Raw genomic sequence first — 12,679 nt, forward strand, 5'->3', positions numbered from 1 at the left:
GGAACTTTTCAGCGTCTAGGAGTGCACTTTGATGAATATTCTGGAGAATCATTTTACCAAGAGAAGTCCCAGGAAGTTCTAAAGATATTGGAGGATAAAGGACTCCTTCAGAAAACAGAGTATGAACTCATTATTCAATCTATTGGTGTAGTTTACTTAACAACTCAGTTGCATTTCAAGTGGAATATGATGAGTGAGGTGTGTACATCATCTAAAGGGAAGAGTTTTCTTTAGATGGTTTTGGTAGCTGTTCTAGTAGGCGGCCAACAGGATTTGTACGATCACAGCTAAAAATTAAGTTTGCCTTTTCTTGTTGCTAGCACAGAAGCCTGACCGTGACAAATTAGGTACAATGACAGTGTTCAATTCCTAATGGCCTTTTAGGCTGTTAATTGGTTTGGTAGCTGCATGTGCCATTTAACGAGCAGAGTTAGGCGAGATCCTTGCCTTGATGTGCTGCCTGGCTGAACTGGGACAGAAGCTGTAGTCATGGAGTGCACCAGAATGTGGGCAGGTGGCTCCCTGGCATCAGCAGAGGTGACAACAAACTTGGAAGAACAGTCCTCAAAAAGACTTAAAGGATACAGTCATTCAAAGAAAAGGAGGAGATTGTCTAGAGTGACGGGGGTTCTATGGCAAGAGGCTTTCATTTTGGTTTTGACCTCTATCTTACCTGAACTTTACCTGTATTTTGGATCTGGCTTGCAGTTACTTCAGTGTTTTCTCTCAACTTACAGAAAAGGGACAGGAATTGTGGATCTTTCAGAAAAGAAAGACCTCTCATCGTTTTCCACCGTCATGCGTAGTGATGGGACATCACTTTATATAACAAGGCAAGTAAGCCCATCTGTGTTTCTTGCCGTTTATTTTGCCAGTAAACTTTTGTATGTGATTACATTTGTAACTGATAGTACAGATTTTGAAGCTTTTTATTTCTGGGATGGAACACCTTGCCAAATGAGTAATTGTAACTGGAACTAGCGATGTAACTATGATGGGATGAAAATGACTCAGGAAAAACAACTGCTTTTAAATACTTTTCCTCCCCTGAAGCAGTCTGTTAGTAAATCTCCTCTTTCCATAAATCAAAATACTTGCTCCAGCTACTGACTTTGAAAACAAAGCTGAGATCTCTTCATCTAATAAACACTTGCCAAATAATGAAGGTTTTAGAAAGACCTTTGCTTAAAATGTTTATTGGCAGTGCGATGCAGAAAAAAATGGCTTGTTCAGCCATGTCTTCATTGACTCAGTGGACCACCAGCACTGTACCATCAATTTTATCACTGTTTTCCTGCCTTCTCATCAGTATCCTAAAATTCCTCTTGGGTATTTTAATATGGAAGCCTTAACAGCTTCTTTGTGCCAGTAATGTAAATAAATCAGATGTCTAGCCCTCAGGGTAAACTGTGTACAGCTTTTCAGGACAAGGGTATTAGAGAGATGCTGCAGTCAATCCTGCACATTAGGGAGCTGCTGAATCCTGTAGCCAGATAGAGGCCAGGCTGCCACAGCTCCATGCCCACAGGTCCCACCGGTAGCGAGGCTGAGCAGCTGTTCCCAGTAGGCACACAAACACACATACATATATGTGAGCCAACCAAACAGGGCAACACAGACAAAACCACTCAGCATTCAGACAGCATGAACAGCTTAATTTTGTTCCCCTCTGGCTGATTAGGGTGAAGGTCTAATAGTGTGAAGCAATATACATGTATGTATGTGTGTGTATATATATACACATGTATGTATGTGTGTGTATATATATACACATGTATGTATGTGTGTGTATATATATACACATGTATGTATGTGTGTGTATATATATACACACGTATGTATGTGTGCATATTATCTACATAACGTATGTATGTGTGCGTATTATCTACATAAGTAATACACATATGTGTTATATGTATAGAGAGTGTCTACACAATGTGGATCTCTCCAGCAGCTGTGCTTCAACACTCAGTCTGCCCATTAGCTGGCCCCTGGATCCCCAGGTCTCCCCACTTGCTGGCACCAGGGCATGCGAGCCCCCAAGGCCTGTAGCCCCACTCCAGTTGCTGGTACAGACACAGTGGATCCCTCTGGTAACTGGGCTTAGACATGTGGTCCATCCAGCGGTTGGCCCTGGATCCTTACTCTCCTTTGTTGCCTCCTACATACAGACACACATACACAGGCAGGTTTCTCAATTAACCCCCAGGCCCCATGGTCTCTCCGACAGTTGGCCTGGACCCCCTGATACCAACAGTACAGACTCCTCTGGGTGCCTCATCTTTGAAGACACACTAACCTGGCTCCCAGGGCACTTCACCTACTTGCTGGCTAGTTCAGCTTGATATTTGCTGTCAATCACATGTGGATGTGTGTGCCCACACTACAGTTGTTGGCAGCAGAGACTCCTTGGCCCTTGTAACCCATGGTCAGACTCCACTTGCTATCACTTAATTTCACTTAGCTCCAGTCCCTTCATTTGCTGGCACCACAGGTGCGTGGCCTATATGACCTGTAGTCCCCAACTCCAGTTGCTGATACTTAGACCTCCAAACACACATGCACACAGAAGAGAGACACCCTCACCCAGGAAAAGTTTGAAATGGAGTTTAATGCGAAGACAGGAGAGACTGTGCTGATCAGGTGCAGGGCACAACCAGACAAACATACTAACCAGCAATCGGTTTACAAGGCACCTGCCCCTTTTATCATCTCCCTCTCTTTTCCCATCTTTGGTTCCTCCCCTAAGCATCCCATAATAAGTCTTGTGCAATTGCAAAATGCTTTTCCCTTGCATCCCATGTCCCTTAGGCAGTAACCTCCCTCAGTCAGAAGGTGGTCCAGAGAGCTGCTCCTGGTGATCCCTGAGGTGGGTTTCAGAGTGGGATATGGGGCTGATGGCTCTCCTGTGACAACCCTGGGAGGGGCTCGAGCAAGTTGTTTCTCTGTACTACTTTGTGTGTGTGAACATGAGCTTTTTATCGTATAATCTAACGGTGAGCACTGGGTTAGTTTTCCAGGAGAGGGTTGTTTCTCTCAAGTCTCCCAGTTGATTGATTTTCCCGGGAGGCAGAGACCAGATTTACTCTGTGCATAAGAACTGTTTCCTCAGTAATTTTCATAACTGGTGGCTTAAAAAAAACATTTCAAACACGTCATGAACAAAGTATACATGTCGTCTTTTTTGTGTAAGGCATACATGGATCCCCCTAATCTGGCAGTCCTCTTTCTTCCATAGGAGGAGATTATTTTCCCAAGAGGCAAATAATGAGGTATGTTTGAGTGAAAGTCCAAATAGTTTCTCATTATCTCTTTCAGAGATCTTGCTGCTGCTATAGACCGAATGAATAAGCATAGCTGGGATACTATGATTTATGTGGTAAGTAATTCTAGATTCACCAAACACTTTTGAGCTCGACTTTCACCAATAATCCAGGGGGCCTCTTGCTCCCAATATGACTTTGGCACATGGTATTCTTGGCAGTAGAATAGACGGCCTTACTGCCCAGCAACTGTGTCTCAATGTGGCAGTGTTTCTTGGTTCTGTTTCAGTTCATGACCCACAGAACAGTTGAAAAATCAGCTCTGGAGTTACTCTCTGTTTTAAAAATTCATTGCAATTCATTTTAAAGGGACTTGTACTCAATTGACATTGTATTTTCTATATAAATGTTGTAATTAATATTTAAACAAGTCAGAAAAGGCTGTTAGTGTTATAAGGGGTTGTAAAATGTTAATTTAGAAATTTAGAAATTAATGTTCTAAAATGAATCTAAGTCTCCTCTAAAGTCCTGATATCTTATCTGAAATGTAAATTTTTATGGCTTTGAACAGTGCCTCGGTTTCATGACGTAGAAATCGCACATAAAGTACTGCTTAATCAATCTGGAGCAGTTGTAGACGGGGAATATTTTTATGTTTCTTGGTTCGATTATTTTGCTCTTCAACATTTCCAGCAGTATCAGTAATGAATAGCAGGATTATCTCCTCATTTGTGTGAAACCTTTTTTTGCTTTAGTATTACCAAGGACATATCCCATGATGCTTTTAAATTTTCTTGTTCCCAGATTTAGAAAAAAACATTTTTAAAACCATGTTCTATTATGTGACGTCAATTAATGACCCGTGGAAAAAAACTGCAGGTTTCTGGCATGTTCTTTGTGATGTGTTTGGTTAACGCCAATAAATCTTCTCTGGTGCGACTCTCTCAAAAGCCAATATAATGTTACAAATACCATGATTCAGGGGAGGGAGAGAGATCAGTAAACATAAAATTAAATACCCAGATAGTTTAAAGTGTGACTTTTAGTTAAGTCACATTCTTCCTTTTATTTTCTGTCTTCAGGAAGTTTCCACTAACTTGTCATTCCCAGAGGTGGTCATAGGACAGGGATTTTTTTGTTGTGATTCTGGGGGGAGGTTACCTCTACTGACAGGAAGATAGTAGATTCACTGGCATCAAAGAGCAGTGTGGCTGTGAAAGTGCAATGCATTAGGAGTTAAGGTAGCTTCCTGCCTAGTTTGTGCGGGTAGGTAATTATTTGTATTTTTTTATACCATGAGGTAGTAGGGACCAAGGGAGAAAGAACAATTAGAAAGAAAGAAAATAACTGGGTGGGTATTTTGCACAAATTAGGATAGGTTCTGAATGTTAAGCTAATGGAGTGAGCAAGTATATAGTCTTGAGCTGAGTGGCTGCTCATAGCTGAACTCCAGTAACTGCTCACTTTCTTGCCTGGGCCTCTTTGATCTACTCATAGTCCAAACAGATAGGCAGCAAAACCGGACTGCGGTGTGACCGATGTGACTGTTATAATCAATGTCCCATTCGAGTTGGAAATGACAGATTAGCCTGTCTAGTCCTGTTCTCTCAACCTTGCTAAGGTTGCATAGTTTTTGGATAACACGGTTAGTATTTCTATCACTTCTGACTTTTTGAGGGCTGAGAAATTGGGTTATAAAATGAGAGGGCAATAACATGAACTGTGAAGAGAGTTTGTGGGACAGATAGCCTGATGAGCGAACTGCCAGCCTTGCTGAGTTTTGCTGCTGTTTTGTGGCAGTGCTTTGCAGTGGGGTAGGACTTTACTCAGTGTTAGCAGAGGTGGGAGGACTTCATGGGTTTAAGTGAGAACACTGATGATTTTAGTCTCTAATAATTAAATACAAATGTATTTCAGAGTCCTGATCTTGTTACAAGAAAATTATTTAGAAGCTCTTGAGTCTTATTTTGTAAGATCATCTTATTTTCATCAGATAACTTGTTTAAAAGAACATTAAATTGGTTTATTAGTTGTAATGCTGTAAATCAGTGCATTCACCAATTTATATTTTTAAAAATCCTACTTATTTCATAAAAATGCAGTGATATGAGCAAAATATTCAAAACACTTAAAAATGTGTGACGTATTATTAAAGAGGTGCTAAGATTCCATTGAATGTTGCATTCAAAACAGGAGATGAAAACACTTCTATGTGTTACGAAGAATTAAATATAAACCACACTGTCAGACTGCAAACTTCTCCCTTAAAGCTAACCACTTAGACTACATTTGGACATGTGTAATTTTGGGGCCTGTAAGGAAAAAAACTGCCATTCTTCATAATACGAATCTTCTTTTTGAGCATTTGTGTTATTTTTGCCATGCTATGAAGCTATGAAAAAAAGTAGTTTTATGAAATGGTAGTGTCTGCAGGTTCATCTTTTTTAACCTACTTACACATCCATGTTTTGAGTATTACTTTTAGGCAGAGATGAAGTTGTGTGGTACTCCTAGTATTTATTTCCACCCTTCTTAACAAATTTGGTTTTCATGCAATTTTAATTATGTGGATTGTTCAAGCATAATAAACACTCATTGTTATGCTTCTTGGAGTATCGCACAGCATCCCAAAAACACGGGAGTTGATGCTTAGTTTTCAGGTGGCCAGCTGAAACCTGGAGTTCAGCTGGTACTGCCTGACAGGTATTCTTATCGTGGCCTCTCTTTTCATGTTCTTATTTCCATGGGAGTTTAAAGGATTATTAAAAAAAGCTATTAGATTATTATTAGATTATTTTCTGTTAATGATTTTAAATATTCTTCTATATGCTATTTCTATATACATTGGTCTAGACGACTAATTACAAACTTAAGTCAGCTTTTAGTTTAGTTTTAGCTGAAAATTCTGATCTGTGAACAGTCTGAGGAAGCAATTAAGTTCAGAAGGATTGGAGTCTTTTGTCAGTGAGTATTGTCATGACCTGTCACAATATCTACCCACAAAAGACTGCAGTCCTTCAAAGAGGCTTTTAAATGCTGTGATTGTGGTCCAGGTGGTGAGGGACATGCTGTTGTGCACACAAAACAAAACCAGTTTCCGTCACAGAATGTATAATCTCTTGTAAAACAGGGGAATAGAGATGAATTCAGGCCTAGAGGGAAGCAGAGGAAACAGCGAGGTAGCATTGGTCAGAACAGTGAGCTGGCCTTAATCTAAACTTTATTTATTTGTTATCTAAAGTTTATTGTGAGATCTTTTAGTGAGAGAGATCTGGCTCTGTTACAGGTACAGAGCTTCTCTCTTATCTAAGGTGCGTGGAAAAGAGCTTGGAAGGCCTTGTTTGAAATGATGACCACTGCTGTCCATTTATCAGCCTTGTTTGTGAATCGGCACAGAGAGGTGATGCATAGGAGCGGGAGCAGTTTATGAGGAGCTGTGAAAGAGGAGGCAGGTGCTTGAGGCTTGATACAATGGTAGAGTTGAGGGAAAAAAACACAGATAAGCACTTCACTCACTGCTCACTCCCTGTCTTGGAACACCAAACAAGTAAGGAAATAGTGGTTATTTGGTTATCACTGCAGTGTTTTTTAAGGCGGGATAAAGGAGTCTTTCAGTGATGTAGTCAAACCAACTAGGTAGGAAAGTGAACTCTCATAGCAACAGCTGTAGCTAGGAACGCAAACGAAGATCATTGTTAGATGTAAAGAAACTTCCATCAGAAACTGCCTTAAGTCATAGGAGAGAGTAATTGGAAGTGGAAGAGAGCACAAGATGCATCATTAATATGAAAATATGATCATTATTTTGATTATTTTGATTATGATCATAATTTTTTTAATTATGCACCTGACTTATGATGTAGAGCTCCACAAATCATGCTGGAGACAAAAGAAACTAGTGGGTTCTGGAGACAGAGAGCTTAAAGAGGTATTCTGTTTCTAAGCCAAAGGAATCTTAAAGTTCGGTGATATAAAACATGGGAATATAACAAGAGCAGCAATGTTCTAAAGTGAAAATGGAGGCATTTTGTTTGATGGATAGCTCACAGATTATGTGAAACTAAAGAACATCAAGGTTTCATTTCAGTTCATGGCTTTGCCTTCGTTACCTAGGAATAATCATTTTTGAAAAGGTAGATTACTTTTTCGGACACGATGCAAAATCCCATTGCCATAGATTACAGCTGTTACATTTTTCAAGTCTTGCCTGTCTTCGTAGGTCTTAATTCTGCTTGCAGTGACTTACTGGCACAGTATCTGTGGTGTTGTGTGTTTGTGTGTTAAAAGCTAATCCTTATCAAACTTGGAGTGTTTTCTAATATGCGCCAATTCTGTTCCTTAGACAGATAAAAGTCAAAGTAATCACTTTCAACATTTGTTCCAAATACTGAAGCTCATGGGTTATGACTGGGCAGAAAGGTATGTATTTACGGATCTTAATTATATACCTTTTTTCTTTGGGTTGTTTTTTTTTTTAAAAAGAATGAGTAATATGTACATTGGAATTTTAGTGGAGTGCTCTTTTGAAGAGACTCTCCTGATTGCATCCACCTGCCACCACGCTGTAGCACATCATGTGGGCATTTTGGATGAAACTAAGCTACAAGATGTGCTGCTGGTGTGCAACTAATGAACTCCAGAGTGCAAGCAGACATTTGGCCTGTAGGACCCAACTAATGCTAGTCCAATAAGGAGGAAAAAATAAGAAAAACAAAACCCTCGGAATTGTGTGCAGTATGGGCCTCAGGTCCTCGGCACCAACCTTTTCACTCTATATGTCTGCTCCTGCTGGTCTGCCTTATTTGTGAAGGGAGGCATCGCCATGTGTTCAGGATGTGAAAAACAGCCCTGTCTCTTATTTAACAGGTCTTTCATAACTGCTTGATGTAAAAATGGGAAAAAGGGAAACAATCTTTCGGAGACTTTATGGCATAGCTTCTGGGATATTGTGTGATCACATATTAAACGATTACTTCTTGAAGTATGATATTTTAGCAGAGAGTTGAATCTGAGTTTGAATCATGCTTCAGGCTTGAAATGTCTATTGCAGGGAAATGTATCCCCACTGTTACTCACTGTAATTACCAATCTTGTTAGCAGTCTGAGCAAAGGTCAATAATGGATCTGCAGACTAAATCATATTCCTCTCTGACAGACTGCATGTCTTTTGTGGTTAAATATAGGATTTTAGCCTTCAGGAATATTAGTCTGCCTCCTTTCACAGTGCTTAAAGTTGCACTAAAATTACCTTAGGTTATGGATCCAGAATAATGCTTGGGATTATTGCGAGCAGAAGCAATGAATGTTTTATTATTGGCAATGATTAATTACACTTTTAGTTTAATGTGGCCACAATAGAATTATTATGACTCCCTTTCTAATGTTATTAACAGATCTGTGTTGCCACAGTAATTTGATCTGTCTACATCCTGCCTCTCCTCAATTTATTGCAATTTATTGCATTGAGTGCTCTGTACTAAAGCTAGTAGCAAGAGAGGTTCCCAAGAGCACGCAAATGACCAGGTTATCATAATTCTGATCATAATTTTCCCATTATATAATAAGTATGGAGCTTTGGTTGCTGAAATGAGAGTTACTGATGATATCACCAAGCTTCCCAGGTTGGAGCGCTATTTATTCAGCTGTTATTGCTGTTTCCTGGTAAGAATCCAGCTCTGAACAAACACTGCAAACATTTCTCTTGATTAAAATGTAATTTTAGGTCCTGCTGCTTTTCAACACAGGTGCCAGCATGTGTCTTTTGGTCTAGTTCAAGGGATGAAGACTCGGAGAGGAGAAGTAATTTTTCTGGAAGATGTTTTAAATGAAGTTCGCTCAAGGATGTTACAAAACATGGCTTCCGCAAAAAGTTAGCTATTTCAGGTCTTATTAATTTCTTTTGATGTTCTGTGTTGATCAAAAACGTGTTGTCTTTTCTACCCTTCACTTTTCACTGCATTAGACTAATCATAGTGATATGCCCTGATCTGTGCACCTTTTGTATCTCCCATAATATAAAGGGTTAAAATAATCCTTTGCAACTCTGTGAACTTCCCTGAACTACAGATTTGCAAATTTTAACATTCAGTGAAATTATTTCATTGTGCTTTTGCACTGGGAAGGAAGTACCTGCTTTTTTCTGGAGGGACAAACTAGTCAATAGTGGGGTTGGGGCTGGAGTTTAGGGAACAGTCAGATTTCATCCAAAGTATTTGTAGCTCTGACAGTTTTCTCTGGCAAGATTGACTGTAGCTTGTCTGCAGCTACTGCCTTGTCATCCTCCCAGCCTCATGACTGTTTCCAGAGTCCCCAGGAGGTCACTGCTCTGCAGCAGAATCTGCTGAAGAGGATGTTTGCCTGCACCTCGGGCTGTGGCTCTAGAGCGTTTTCCTCTTGACGCGGCGAAGACTCAAGCAGTTCCCAGTGAAATGCTGCCCCCTCTTGTGCTTTCTGGAGTTAGGTGCTGAACTGAATCAATGAACTGATCAGGTTAAGTAGTGTGCATCTTCCTTGCTCTGCCTCCTCACCTTTTTTAATCCAGATAATTTTGCTTGTAGAGTGGACAAGGAGAAAGGGGGGCAGGCAGAATGATAGAAGGGTGACCCTTGATTCAAACCAGTTTTACGGCAGAGAGGAATGGAGCTTAGAGCTTCAGTTTAAAGGTCAGTATCACAGCTGAGTGCAAAGCAAACTTATTTTTATGCTGGTCTGCACTGACATGGCAGAGGTACGGACCCATGTTCCATTGCACAAGCAGTAGGCAGAAGAACAGCTAAAAGAAGTAATGTGTTCAGATGTCACTGCAGCATTCCCCAGAGCTTATCCGTTAGATCCTAAATCCTACCTGTGCTTGTAGAAATTTTCCCCCTTATATTTGAATTCCTGCCATACTTCCCCGTTCTTAAATTAGAAATCTTAAATCCCTGACTTATAGCAATGTCTTCAATGTTTGAAAAGTGTTTGGATACACAGTGGAAGATATCACGAACTTGTGTGTGGCATCAAAATGCCTCACTGTCATTGAAAAGATTTTGGGAGCTGGGCATCTAACAGCCAGTGCTAGCTTTAAAAATCATGCCTGTGTGGAGCTGGAGCTGGTTAGTTAAATACCTTTGTATAAACTCTTTCTTTGCTGTTAACTCTACACAGTTCTGCTATTTAAGTTTCCATTATTGGCATCCTTTTTCTTTCTACTCATCTCAATGAATCCTGCAGTCCACGTAAATCCTCTCTATAATGCCTGTTATTTCCTTTGGCGCTTTACTTTCTCTTAGATAGCTTTGTCTGTGTCTCATCAAGCATCTAAACAAATGCCTGAATTCTGAGACAGTTGTTCTGTTTTGAAACAAATCTCAGTTGTGAAATGTAATAATGTAATCTAAACATACTTGTCTTTGTGAATGAATAGCCAGTCTGAGACCTCTTGGGGCTATGAACTATCCCCACACTTTTCAAGCTTAATCCTTTCTGAATTTTGTAAATAGCAAAGGTATGAGTAGTGCAAACTACTCAAAGTTGTCTCAGTTGGTTTTGCTGACCTGACAACGAAGAAATAGCAAAGCAAAAGACAGAAATTTAAGTGTACTAAAACTGTACTGCAAAACTGTTTCAGCTTAAGTGGTGCCTTAAGAGAACGTCTGAATTCTCCATATTCTGCTGTTAGTGGGAAATCAGCTGGGACAGGGAATTGTAAGCTGAACTCTGCAAATTTAATAGATTACATATGCCACAATAAAAACATGTACTTGGCCCTTGCTAAAGTGGAACAGATTTGCCTTGGAAGAGACTATGATAAGAATCCTCCTTTTTCTCCAGTAGAGACAAACAGGAAGAGGAGACCCTGGTAGAGCGCACTGTGATCTGAGTTTAAAAATAGAAACTGTTATGTATGTCAAAAGTATCACCTTTTTACTATGCACGGTTGTGGGTCCAAACACAAGTAATTGATTTCCCAGAAGATCCAGCATCTAAAGTGCTGTTATGTAGGCAAGTTTACTGTACTTCTGGTGAACTGGAGCACCAGCTTGGCCCTGTGAACTTCCCTGTGAGACAGGGAATGAAACAGGTCCTTCGGTGAATTTCTGTACACAACAGCATGCTGCTTATCTGCTGAAGAATATCATTTGAATTGTGAAAAAGCTGGAAGTAGCTTTGCAGACATGTCCCTGCAGCTGTTGTGAGGACATTCTCTCTCAGACTCTTCCAGATTACTTACATTTTGTAATGATAGACTTAAGTTCAGTCTGTTTAGTTAGAGGAGCTTTGGAGAGGTTCTTGTTATGTCTACCCAGGGGGAAGGGCAAATTGTGCCTGACTAATCTAGTGGCCTTCTGTGATGGAGTGACTGCATCAGTGGACAAGTGAAGAGCTATAGATGTCATCTAAGTGGACTTCTGTAAGACCTTTGATACGGTCCCCCACAACATTCTTACCTCTAAATCGGAGAGATACTGATTTAGCGGATGGACTGTTAGATGGATAAGGAATTGGCTGGATGGACATGTCCAAAGAGTTATATGTCAGTGGTTCAGTGTCCAAGGTGGAAACCAGTAGCAGGTGGTGTCCCTCAAGGGTCCATACTGGGACCAATACTATTTAGTATCTTCCTCAATGACATAGACAGTGGGACTGAGTGCACCCTCAGGAAGTTTGCAGATGACACCAAGCTGAGTGGTGTGGTCAACACCTTGAGGAACGGGATGCCATCTGGAGGGACCTGGGACAGGCTTAGGAGTAGGCCTGTGCGAAGTTCATGAAGTTCAACAAGGCCAAGTGCAAGGTCCAGCACCTGGGTCAAGGCAATCACTGGTATCAGTACAGTTGGGGGGATGAATGGATTGAGAGCAGCCCTCCAGAGAGGGACTTGGGGGTACCGGTGGATGAAAAATTGGACATGAGCTGGCGATGTGCACTTGCAGCCCTGAAAGCCAATTGTATCCTGGGCTGCATTAAAAGAAGTGAGGCCAGCAAGTCAAGGCACGTGATTCTGCCCCTTTGCTCTGCTTTCGTGAGACCCCACCTGGAGTGCTGCATCCAGCTCTGGGGTCCCCAGTACAAGAAAGACATGGACCTGTTAGAACGGGTCCAGAGGAGGGCCACAAAAATGCTCAGAGGGCTGGAACACCTCTCCCATGAAGAAAGGCTGAGAGAGTTGGGGTTATTCAGCCTGGAGAAGAGAAGGCTCTGGGGAGATGTTGTTATCGCAGTCTTTCATTCTGTAAAGGGAGCTGCTTGACCAACCTGATCTCCTTCTATGACCAGGTGACCCGCCTAGTGGATGAGGGAAAGGCTGTGGATGTGGTCTACCTGGACTTCAGCAAGGCCTTTGACACTGTCTCCCACAGCATTCTCCTAGAGAAGCTGGCGGCTCACGGCTTAGACAGGTGGACTCTGCGCTGGGTCAAAAACTGGCTGGA

General features: G+C 41.1%; 1 protein-coding gene across 1 annotated transcript in view; it reads left to right on the forward strand.

The window, feature by feature from the left end:
* RARS2 (arginyl-tRNA synthetase 2, mitochondrial) overlaps positions 1–12,679 on the forward strand; it is a 41,353-nt gene that overhangs the window by 20,106 nt on the left and 8,568 nt on the right. The window contains exons 10-14 of the mRNA XM_009281948.2: positions 13–119; positions 738–833; positions 3,319–3,379; positions 7,606–7,682; positions 9,008–9,132. Of these exons, the coding sequence (XP_009280223.1) occupies positions 13–119; positions 738–833; positions 3,319–3,379; positions 7,606–7,682; positions 9,008–9,132 (466 nt within the window). The remainder of the gene's footprint in view (positions 1–12; positions 120–737; positions 834–3,318; positions 3,380–7,605; positions 7,683–9,007; positions 9,133–12,679) is intronic.

The sequence above is a fragment of the Aptenodytes forsteri genome, unplaced genomic scaffold (assembly GCF_000699145.1).
Source record: "Aptenodytes forsteri isolate BGI_AS27 unplaced genomic scaffold, ASM69914v1 Scaffold20, whole genome shotgun sequence".
In the NCBI taxonomy this organism is placed as follows: Eukaryota; Metazoa; Chordata; class Aves; order Sphenisciformes; family Spheniscidae; genus Aptenodytes; species Aptenodytes forsteri.